Below are 12,166 nucleotides of genomic sequence, written 5' to 3'. Positions count from 1 at the left end.
ATTACATGTGACATAATACATGTAGTTAAAAATGTTTTTTAGAGATTCTTATTCCTGGTCTCCCATAATTCTCAGAAAAATTTATTCCTTCTATTTGCTGTTTTTTCTCCAGTTGTTACATGAGAAGCTGAGCTATTTTGTGACCTACCTTTTCCTGTTCATATACTTTTTTTTGGGTATGATACTGTTCTTGTCTAATAAGGTATTTCACAGAAGGCTTTGGAGTGTGACAACTATTAACAGTTGCTGCTTGTAGCCAAACGAAGGAAAATAGCTTCTAGTAGAGCTATGGGACTAAGGCGCTTAATGCTCATAATATGTCTGTGTATGCAGTGAGTGGGGAAAGCTGCCCACAACTGCTAGTGTTTGCTGCTAATACCACCTCAGCGGAACACTGTTCTGTTTCATCTGTTTTCAATAAAAAGTATCCTAGCCTTTAATGGAAGTGATTTTGTATGATCTGATAAAATATCTGCGCACCCTGTTTTTGGCTTCCTGTGACACACTGTACCTGCTGGCAGACAGCAATATACTGACAAGTCAGTGTAGAGCTCAGTCATCAGCTGGTACAAATACTGATTTCGTGACACATTTGTTGCCTGTTTCTTCAGGTGGCTTCTCCTTGTCAATTTGTAAGGTATCCATTGCAAGGAGACTATAGCATTCTGCTTGTCTTGCCTTCCCAATAATTGTAAATGCTTCTGCTTGTAAGGAAGGTTACAGGCTGTACCAACAACTACTGGGTATCAGAATTAACGTTTTTCCTGCACAGGAATATCTTTACTGCTGTTTAGATGAGGGGTCTGACAGATACTTAGAAGCAGTGTTTGGTGAAATAGCTGTGGAAAATGGTGTTCCATGTTGGACTTAATGATCCTTGTGGAGACCTTCCAACTTGAGATACTCTAGGATTAAGCCGTGTAAGTTATAAGTTGTTTACTTTGGAGACAGGTATGTTATGTGGTAATTTGAGAGTATTGGTAAGTAGGTATTATCTCCCATTAGCAGTGATGGAGAGCTTGTACTAACACAGTTCCTAGGATGCCACTCTGAAAATTTACCCCTGGACAGCCATCCCAGCATAATTTCATTAAGGACTGCCTGCTAACGGAGGAGGAAATGATACTAGGAAGAGCTGTAATATCTGAAAATTAAAAAGAGCTCTCAAAGGGGCAGTCTATCCATCCCGTGTGACAGCAGGGCAAAGAGGGAGGGGATGGGGGAAAAAAAAAAGTTGTGTCTTCACTCCACTGCAGCCCCAGAAATGTTTTGAGGGTTTCAGGCATTGTTTTTGGTAACCATTGTAACCAAATAACGCACACCTAAAATTCCCCATCTGCCTTCTCAAGGTAGTAAAGGGGTTCAGTGCCCGTCACAAAGATTATCCCACATCTGTCTACCTGTAGCAAATTTGTCTTTGAACAGGACCCTCACTGTGCCTGCTGTGGCTTTGCGGTGTGCCCGTCTGCTCGTGCTGCCAGTGGGTGGAAGTGGGATGTTTTCTCTGTACTGCTTCCCTGGGATGGTATGGCAAAAGGGCACAGAGCAGGAACTGGGTATACACCCCACAAATTCAGGTTACTCTTCTGTCCGCATATCCTTTGGCTTTAGCCAAGAAGCCTAGCTGGTAAGTTCATCTGCCTCATGCATGCAGCTTCATAGTTTTTCACTGACAGGGTCAAACTAACCCTTTCTTTTAGTCTCAAATTTTCCCTGCAGCACAGTGGAATTAGTACATGTGATTAGTACAAGAATCTGCATGGTATCAAAAACCCAAGAGATGAAAAAAAACTAAAGCCATTACTGAATGCCCTAGTTAATTAAGGGGATCTATGATGCTGGCTTTTGGGATAATCCCTCCTCAAGTCTCACTCTGGAAGTCAGCTGCCCAGGCACAACACCATGAATTCATGTATATCGCAGTTCAAAAAGAAGAAGCGTTAGTCTGTCAGAAGCATGGTAGCAGTTTTAATCCCATGTTCGTTGTTATTTTTTTCTTTAGGGTATCATCTTTCTGCCTGGCAACAGAGTAATTGAGCATCCCTGCAATGAAGAAAGTCCAGGAAAGTTCCTTTTTGAAGTTGTTCCAGGTAGGATATTCTACTCCACGTAAAAAGTCTTTGCAGTTTTGTTCTCAGTGACAAATGGCCACATCTATTCTGCCAGAACAGAAGCTGAAGGTGACTAATGATTCAATCTAATGAAAAAAGAATTGGTTAATTTGTTAATAATTTGTTCATAATTTTATCATTCACCTCCAGGCAGCGTAGGAAAAGGATGTGTCAATGTAAAGCATGATTGTTCATGGCAAGAGGCTGCACTGCTGAGTGACATAGTGACAGTACAAGTGTATTTGGTAATGATTTTAGACTATATTGGGCATGCTGAAGTGATGTGTCCTGTGGTAACAAAGGAATCTGTAACTTAGCATCAACAGTTTATCAGTATAGCACATGGGCTTGATGACATCGGTACCATCACTTAAAAACGCTCACTTGAGTGGATAAACAGATTGTAACAACAGCAAGCATTGCTGCTTTGAAACCCTGAACTTGTTTTTAGTTGGTTTTTTTTGATTGGGTGGTTGTTTTTCCTGGGGGTACATTTATCTAAAGAACGTTACCCTGTCAATGGAGCGATACTTCTGGCTGCATGTATTACATAAGTGATTTGCTAGCCTTCTCCTTGCCACCTTGGACTTCTGGAGGGCAGACTTTGGCCTGTTTAGGAGCCTGGTTGCCAGAGTCCCTTGGGAGGAAGTCCTGAAGGGCAAAGGAGTCCAGGAAGGCTGGACATTCTTCAAGAAGGAAATCTTAAAGGCACGGGAGCTGCCTGTCCCCATGTGCCGAAAGACCACTGGCCTGGCTGAACAGAGAGCTTTGGCTGGAACTCAGGAAAAAACAGCGAGTCTATGACCTTTGAAAGAAGGGGAAGGCAATTCAGGAGGACTGCAAGGATGTTGTGAGGTTATGCAGGGAGAACATTAGAAGGGCCAACTAGAACTTAATCTGGCTATTGCTGTAAAAGACAATAAAAAATGTTTCTATAAATACATTCACAACAAAAGGAGGGCTAAGAAGAATCTCCATCCTTTATTGGATGTGGGGGGGAACACAGTGACAAAGGATGAGGAAAAGGCTGAGGTACTTAATGCTTTCTTTGCCTCAGTCTTTAATAGTAAGACCAAATGTTTTTGGGGTACCCAGGCTGCTGAGCTGAAAGACAGGGAGCAGAATGAAGGCAATCCAGGGGGAAACCTGCTACCACTTAGACACACACAGGTCTATGGGGCTGGATGGGATCCATCCAAGGGTACTGAGGGAGCTGGTGGAATTGCTTACCAAGCCACTTTCCATTATTTATCAGTGGTCCTGGCTAACCAGGGAGATCCCAGTTGACTGGAGGTTAGCAGATGTGATCCCTATCTACAAGAAGGGCCAGAAGCAGGATGTGGGGAATTATAAGCCTGTCAGTCTGACCTCAGTGCTGGGGAAGGTTATGGAGCAGATCATCTTGAGTGCCATCATGTGGCATGTATAGGACAACCAGGTGATCAGACCCAGTCAGGAGGGGTTTATGAAAGGCAAGTCCTGCTTGACTAACCTGATCTCCTTCTATAACAAGGTGACCTGCTTAGTGGATGAGGGAGAGGCTGTGGGTGTTGTTTACCTGGACTTTCATAAAGCCTTTGACACTGTTTCCCACAGCATTCTCCTGGAGAAACTGGCTGCTCATGGCTTGGATGGGTGTACTCTTCAACTGGGTAAAAAACTGGCTGGATGGCTGGGCCCAAAGAACTGTAAATACAGTTTCAACAAGGCTCAGTGCCAGGTCCTGCACTTGGGTCACAACAACCCCATTCAACACTACAGGCTTGGGGAAGAGTGGCTGAAAAGTGGCCTGGTGGAAAAGAACCTGGGGGTGTTGGTTGACAGCCAGCTGAATATGAGCTGGCAGTGTGCCCAGGTGGCCAAGAAAGCCAATGGTATCCTGGCTTGTATCAGAAATAGTGTGGCCAGCAGAAGTAGCATACCCCTGTACTTGGCACTGGTGCTCAGTTTTGGGCCCCACAGTACAACAAAGACATTGAGGTGCTGAGCGTGTCCAAAGAAGGGCAGCAAAGCTGGTGAAGGGTCTAGACAACAAGTTCTATGAGGAGTGGCTGAGGAAACAGGGGTTCTTTAGTCTGGAGAAAAGGAGGCCGAGGACCTTATCACTCCCTACAACTACCTGAGAGGAGGCTGTAGCAAGGTGGGTGTCAGGCTCTTCTCCCAAGGAACAAGTGATGTGACGAGGGGAAATGGCCTGAAGTTGTGGCAGGGAAGGTTTAGATAGGATATTAGGAAAAATGTCTTCACTGAAAATGTTATCAGGCATTGGAACAGGCTGCCCAGGGAAGTGGCTGGGTCACCATCCCTGGAGGTATTTAGGAGACATGTAGAGGTGGTGCTTAGGGACATGGTTTAGTGGTGGACTTGGCAATGTTAGGTTTACAATTGGACTTGATGATCTTAAGGGTCTTTTCCAACCTAAATGATTCTGTGTTTCAACATCCAGTTAGCCCACTGTTTTTGTTCAATATATTCTGTTGATCCCCATATTACTCTTAAATTTACTTTCCCATTATGGTTATTTAAAAGGATAAGTGGAGGATAATGTGTATTGAAACTCATCTCCATGTTCTTGCTCTTAAACCATCTTGGTGTCAAGGCACAAATGTAGTTGTCTTGACTGATGCACGGAGATTTTGATGTGTTGAAGTGTAAGAAATATGAAGTAGATTTCAAAACTAAGGAAGCAGGTCACTCATTGGAATTTGCAGATGCAGCTCAGCACACTGCAGCTTTATTTTTGCTTTTATACGTGACAAAGAATTTGATTATGAAAGCTATATGCAGTAAGGGCTTAGTATGCAAAGAAAACACGTGTAGTGTAGGTGAGGTTTACTTAACACTGACCTCAGCTTGAATCTGTCACATTTTGAGAAGTTTCTCACTGTGGTCTGTGTCTTTTCACGTGTTCAGAATATTGAAAGAAACCTGTTATTAACACTGCACGTCTGGGGTTGGCTAAAATCTTCATTCCATTGAAAATCAAGAGAGTTCAACTGAAAATTTTTTCTTTTTTCCAGAACACACAGAATGCTTTCTGACCTAAAATTTCCAGGTAAAACGGGACTTCCCATCACTCATTTCATAAATGAAGGCTGTATTTCTTCCGGATGTTGTAGATGGAAAAGAGAGAAGATGAGCTCCTGTAGCTGTTGCTGTTATTGCAGTAGGGTCCGTGCCCTGCAGCAGCAGGTGTGAGGGGATAAGATGAGCCAACAGAAGTGGGCTGATTTCCGTGATGATGCTCTTTCTCCTCCTGATAGATGTGACCATGGGAGAAGCAGCTTTAGTTCCTGCTGCAGGTTAAACTAGAAGGTGCTGCTGAGAAAGTGCACAAAATTGGGGTGTTCCCATCTCAAAATGGCTGTGATGCCACCTTTACTGTCACATAACATGTGAAGACATTGATATAAAGGATTTTGCTGATGCTGTGGTGCTCCATATGTCACGATTCATATGATCTCTTAATGTGTCTGATGATGCTCACCCTGGGTGTGCTGCTTATGCTTCTGGTCTATGTGAATTTGGCATCAAGCGTGGAATATTGAGTTGTAGGCCTGAGATGTGTGTGAGGTGCAGGCACGAAAACCTTCCTGTGCAACCATGCAGGCAGCTGTATGGCATCAGAGGATCACTGCCTGCATGGGATCTGCCACAGATGAGCTGCAGAAATCTCCCTCAGATACAGCTTGTAATTTTCCCCAACAGGAAGAAATCTGGCTAATAACAGGATAGTAGGAAATTGTAATGGAGTAAGGCTTAAACAGTCAAACATTTACATTTTGAAGGCATGCCCTTCTGTCCATGTTCAAGCACCTTCCTCAGAGATGACTCATTTTCTGTGTATGAAGCTATCCCAAATATCAGTGATGCCTTTGGGATGTGTACAGCATGTTTGGAGGTCAGACTGTATTTTGCTGCTGAGTTTGAATGCTTTTAGCACAGTACCTGGCTGTTGCCTAAATTGTAGAAAGCCTCCAGAAAATGCAATGTTTCACCCTGGTTTTGAGTTACCAGTATGCTGTTAAGTCTCAGCTGCCATCTGTGTTGCTTCTGCTCTCATAATTCCCAAAATATTTGTTATGCCATCTTTCTATGCAGTCCAGTTATAAAGTAATTTGCAGTTAGTTTTTGGCCTGCCGTTAATGTTTATCTGGAGCCTCCCTGAGAATCAGGTAGGGGTTTTTGCTTTGTTTTGTTTGCCTGTTCTTAATTCTGAGTATGGGGTTTTGAATGTGTTTAGGATAGCACCAATATATTTATTTTCCCCACCTTGCTAACAAGCATGCAGCTGTAGTGACTTCATACTGGAGCAGTTTTCCTGGTGAGATATTATGCTATGGATTCATGACCCAAAAAAAGGTTTTGGGAAATCAGATGGGACGTTTCATGCCACAGAACTGGTCTTTGGGGGATGAAATTAAAATCGAGACTCAGCCTGACTGTGGAGGCATCACAATGCCTGTAGCAGTGTTGTCAGCTGTATGTTAAGCAGAGATGAAGTGAGCTTTGCCACCGTCGTGTTACTGTTGCTTCTCAAGGCAAGTATTGTCAGTCTTTCGTAACGGAGCTGTTTGTCATCTGTATCCTCTTAGTGACTCAGTATAAAAGTCAGTTTTACAGGCTGACAGCAACAAAACTGAGCTCATTGAGTATAACAGAGAAAAACATATTGTAGCCAAGGTTCTGTTTAGCCTTTGTTAGCTTTCATATAAGAAAACAGCTACATAGCAACAGGATCTATTTGCAGGCCTTTTATTTATTTATTTATTTTATCGGCTTAAATGACCATTGTGTTAAATGTATGGCACTGAAGCTCACGCTGTTCTTGGATTCTGTTTTCCCTGTATTGAAAGTTGAAGTAATTTTAGTTATAATCCCAAAGGCAATAGTGACAAATCCTCTTTTTGTCTATCATGTCTGTGGGCGGCCTGAAAATTTGTGTGTGTGTTTGTTTATTGGTAATACATGCAAATTATTTTGGGAATGTATGTGGGAGTAGGTTTATACTATGAAACTAATTCTCTGTACATAGCCATCTCTGGAGATGAATGAAAGAAATGTGTGTGGAAACAAGCATCTTGCAGTTTTGATCCTGTAATTAAAATACAGATGCCTTATATTTGCATTTTGAAAACATTCTGTTCATTCCTTAAGTCATGACATGGTTTAATACTTAAAATGGTTCCTTTTTTTGTTTTTTTTCTTTTGCTGTGCTGATAAATTTACAGGAGTGAAACTGTCTGCTGTACAGCATGAGGCCCATGCCACGCTTCTGTGCAGGAGTTTTCTGTACTGGAGTCAGCGTGGCCACGGGGTGATTAGTGATGTCTGTGGTTATTAACAGCTTCTCTTGCACTCGGAGGAATGTTTCACACTCAACAGAAATCAGAAGCAGAGTTTAAATAAATGGCTTTTTAATGGGAAATATGCACATATAGCAAAGTTGTGTGATTAGGTTTGTTCAAGTGATTGTGTTTTATTTGCTGATTGTTACTACTTTTATTTAGAAGATAAAATGTTGTTCGATGTATTTGTTCCTTTCTAAAGGAAACCTGAGGTTTTTATCTTGGTATGCAGGTGTAATGGGGGAAGGTGTTTGTGTTCACACAGAACTGAATGGGGTGAGCTACGTGTCACCCATGGGTACGGAGGTTCAGAATAGAGGCACATGAAAGTGCCGTGTGGTGGTTTGCAGATTGGGGAATTGACTCCTGCTTCAGTCGAGTTGCTGCACCCCATTTGCACCAGGAGAAGCTGAGCACAGAGATTTGGGAAGCTCAGGTTTGTCCACTGTTCTTCACACAAGTCTCGAGCATCTTTTTGGGGGTCCCCTGGCCTTTCCAAGGATTGCTGCCTGAAGGCATTTTCAGCGAGGGCAGTATGGAAAGCCTTGCAGTAGGAGCCTGTGGCTTTCCTAGGGATGTCCGGATGCTTGTAGGAGCTCCCAGAACTTGAATCCTCGTCTCCTGATGCACTCAGGAAGCACCCCAGCTCAAAATAAGCTGGAACTACATAGGTAGTTGCCAGAAGAGATGATGGTCCTTATGCAGTGGCTGATGTCTTGCACTATGGGAGTGATAAATCGTTTTATAGCTTCGTCTCACAGGTGTAAAAAGCCAGATCACCACTCCAGTGGTATTTCACCATTTGAATGTTATCATATCATGTATTTCTCTGTCCCTGTCCTGTATTACATGCAGGTTTCATGAGAAAACAGCACTGAAGACAAGCTTACTTGCAGGACCATGTTCACTAGCATGTGATCTGCTTGAGTGTTCTGTTCCCCTAGAGAAACAAACATCCCAAAGATTTCTCCGAGTTGTTCTGTTCCATGGGTGTTAATGTTTAATTAGTACTGTTTAAACTAAAACATATATTTCCAAATGTTGATCTTCAATATTCCTTGTGGGATCTTCTGCTTGTAAACTTTGTATATGTGTGCTGTATTTTTCACCACTGGCGAAGTATCGTAGTCCAGCATGTGTATCTGCGTAGATGAATTTGTACTTTGGTAGTAGTGAGTTACTGAAGTCTGTTCATTCCCCTGAAAGCATTCTTAGTGCAGCCCCAAGGTATGCATCTGCAGCTTAAGGCATGATTTCATTCTTAGGGGTTATTCAGACTGTTACGAAATAACTGCAATATTTCAGAGAAGTTACTTGTAGTCTCTGCTGCTGCAGAGTGTTTGCTGATTTCTTGTGGGTATGGCTCCTGGGCTGTCTCCCTTCCCATCAGGGAAGACGAGATCTTTCTTGAGTCATGGACGGCAGAGACTGCAGAAGGCAGGAATTATCATCAGCACCGTACACTGTCATTTGTTTGAGGTCGGTTTGTCAGACCTGAGAGCTGTAGTCCAGAACAAGCCCAAACATACTGCTGAGGAAAATGGCACCATTTTAATTCTGGTTTAGATGAGCTTTCTCTGTGCATGATTTTTCTGTAGGTACATCTTTTCAGAAAGCAGTTTTTCAGTGATGCTGTGCAACAGAAGTGTTGGTTCTCTTTGTGGTACTAATTGAAAACAGGCCAAGCAGATTGCCACAATGAGACAACTTACTACTACTTGAAGTACAAGTACAGGATAGAAATCAAAATCTGACATATACTTAAAATACTTAAGCTACCTTCCCAAATGCTTCAGCTGGATAGGATGTGAAACAAAAGCCACTTCACTGGAATGCCATCTACAAGCCTGCCTCAGGACTAGGTTTTGATACTCCGGCAGTCTTTTCTTCTGTGATACTGTTCAAACATTTGGCTGCTTTTGCATCTCGGCTTTTCTCATAAGAATTATTTTCAGGTGATTTAGAAGTCTGCAGTAGGAGATGTTAGGAGAGTGCTCCCCAACACTGATGTGGAGAGCACGAAGTATTTTTATATTAGTTTGGAGGACTTGAGTTTTTACTGTTCACAGCATGTTTGAATCTCATTTTTCTGTCATGAAATTCTTATGCTGTGCTTTTTCAGAACAGTGAGCAGTATTTCATTAGATTTCTAGGCTGACTTTATGGACTTGGGAAGTCTTTGACTACAGAGCATTTCCCAAAAGTCCATGGCTTTAGAGAATCTCTGCAAGGGAGTGAAATACTAATTGCCAGAACTTTGACATTTTTAGAATTATTTTTTCATTAGTCAGAAAAAAAGAGGTGTCCACAGGCCTTTTTCTTTATTTCTTTGTCTTTAATTGCATACCATATGGAAAATGAAGTTTTCTGCAGATTAACTGTTCTGGTAGGGACCATGAGGTGGGTTTGAGGGGTTTTTTTAAGCTTTCTTTACATAAAAGGTTGGATAGTAAACTATTTTTCTTCTCCTGCTGCAGTAGGCTTTCACTCCTCAAAGCTTAATGAATTTTTTAGTTCCAAAGGACAATGTTGTTTTATTTCTGCAGGATAGCTATCTTATATGTAAGTCAACTTAGATTTGCTTAGGTTTGTGCACCCACGGCTGAGAGGAAGGATCTGTTTTGCATATGTGTATGTCACACTGATTTCACTGTCGGTAAACAGGCCCTTCAGCCTTCACAAGTGTGTTGTGAGGTTTGAGAAGATAAATGGCTGCCAGTGTTGTAAAGTTTACTAACAACTCTCCCGTTCCCTGTTGATACACAGTGTTTAGCAGATTAAGCCCTTTGAGACTTTCACCATGAGTTCTCAAATGTCTGAAATGGGAAGGGCACAGTAGGTGATAATTCTTATCACCTACTGATTGGCAGCATTTTTAGTTAAGGGTCCATGAAGATCTGGAAAATGTGGATTTGATAAGTTCACTTGCATTTTTTTCCCTAAGGGAAACAAGTAAGACAAAATGGGAATTACAGATCTTATTTGGCCAAACAAGCAATTTTCTTTGTAGTGCTCCCATGTACCTTAACAGGTTGGATATCGGTTAATTACCGTAGCTTCTATTTCAATATTCTTCTCTTCTGATATCAATACTTTGCAGTCGTAGAAGTCATATGGCAGCAGGACTTCTGTGGGATGGGAAAGGTTGGACTCTACAGTAGTGAGGCACCAAACAGGGCAGATGATCAGCTGACATGTTTGACTGTGATTCGGTGTGATGTCTTGGGGGTGGAAATGTTTTAGAAGGTTTCGACCTCTGTTGTTTTGAAGTAGAGCTGTTTGCTTTCTCTAAGGATGTAGCCTTGTGAGAAATAACAGGCGAGAGTTCCCTGCCTTATCTTCTCAGGAGTAATTGGCATGTCCAAGGTGAGGATAGACCCACATGCATGGCAAGTAGTTTTCCTTGAAGGCTTAGCAGAGTGTTAGGAACACAATGCACTAAGCAAATTCCCATCTCTTCACTTCAGGACAAAATTGTGTATTAAGAGGTTTCCTGCCCTGCTGCAAAAAATGCCTTTCCATAGTACACATGTGCACACACCTGAGCACTGAGGTACTCTCTCTGCCTCTGCTGTTATGCAGATGCTCTGCATCAGCATGGCTAGCACAAAATTGTTTCCCTTTTCTCCATGATATAAATCCCCAAAATGAAGTGTTAAACCAGTCAGCTACTTTGACTTGTTCCCTGTGCTGAATTCCGATCCCCTCCTGGTGTGACCCCGGTGGATTTAATTGGTGCTGCCACAAAGATGAATGCCTCCCCCTGCACACGCTGACAGCCAGCAGTGCCTCTTCATTAGTTGTCAGGAGCACAGGACCTCAAGGGCATTGCTGATACTGCTGACTGAACTAATTGTACCTCTGATATCTTCTGGAGGGGAGCAGGCAGGCTGTTTAATCAAACAGGCACCAGCCTTACCACACATTGATATCTCCGTTTAATGGCATATTGCGTTAAAGCAGCTTTGAGCGCTGCTTGTTTCCTATTGAAGATCTCCTGAACACATTGCCATCCTCATTAACAGAGTGATTTCCCAAAAATCTATTTGGTAGGGAGCCACCTCTCTGCATGTGGACATACTGGTACCCTCTGTCTCGTTCTTGTCCTTCAAAGGAAGCTGTAACAACTCTAAACTGCATTTTTTTAAGTGACCCCTGGAAATGCATGGAGTCAGCGAGCCAGAGCAACGTAGCTGGCTGAAGCTTTGCTGCTTGTTTCTCACAAGGTTAATGGTGAGGGCTCAGTGGGAATGAACTCTTTTACATCTCAAGCAGCAGCTCTCGTGATGTGCAAATATTTGACATGCCCATAGGAGGTTTTCCTCCTTCACAGTTTTTAGGAAGGCAAAATGCAAACCGTTCCCAGTCCTACATCCCTGTGAAATGAGATGGCAGGTCATGCCACCAAGTTGTTGTGCTGGCACCATAAAATCTGCTAATTTCAAGCTCAGTTCCCTACAGGTCAATGCATATAACATCCCTCTTAACCATGTTTTTCGTGCCTTTGTCATGGCTACTGAAAAACAGCGGGGGAAGGCACCAAGTTCAAGATACCTGCTTTTTGTTCTAGTTCCAGCAGTGACTCCTTCCGTGACGTTGGACCAAGTAGTACCTCTCTGTGCCCTCGTGTCCACATGTGTTTAAGATGATACCTGCATCCTTGTGAGAGATACAAGCCTTTCAAATTAATGTTAAGGCAAGGTAAAT

General features: G+C 42.7%; 1 protein-coding gene across 1 annotated transcript in view; it reads left to right on the top strand.

Annotated features, from left to right (window-relative positions):
- ARHGAP24 (Rho GTPase activating protein 24) overlaps positions 1-12,166 on the top strand; it is a 228,870-nt gene that overhangs the window by 82,666 nt on the left and 134,038 nt on the right. Inside the window, exon 3 of the mRNA XM_074867554.1 lies at positions 2,003-2,090. Coding sequence (XP_074723655.1) covers positions 2,003-2,090 — 88 coding nt within the window. The remainder of the gene's footprint in view (positions 1-2,002; positions 2,091-12,166) is intronic.

This window comes from Strix uralensis, chromosome 4 (genome assembly GCF_047716275.1).
Source record: "Strix uralensis isolate ZFMK-TIS-50842 chromosome 4, bStrUra1, whole genome shotgun sequence".
Classification (NCBI taxonomy): Eukaryota; Metazoa; Chordata; class Aves; order Strigiformes; family Strigidae; genus Strix; species Strix uralensis.
The sequence above is the reverse complement of the archived record's forward strand: the minus strand, read 5'-3'. Positions and strand labels throughout refer to the sequence as shown.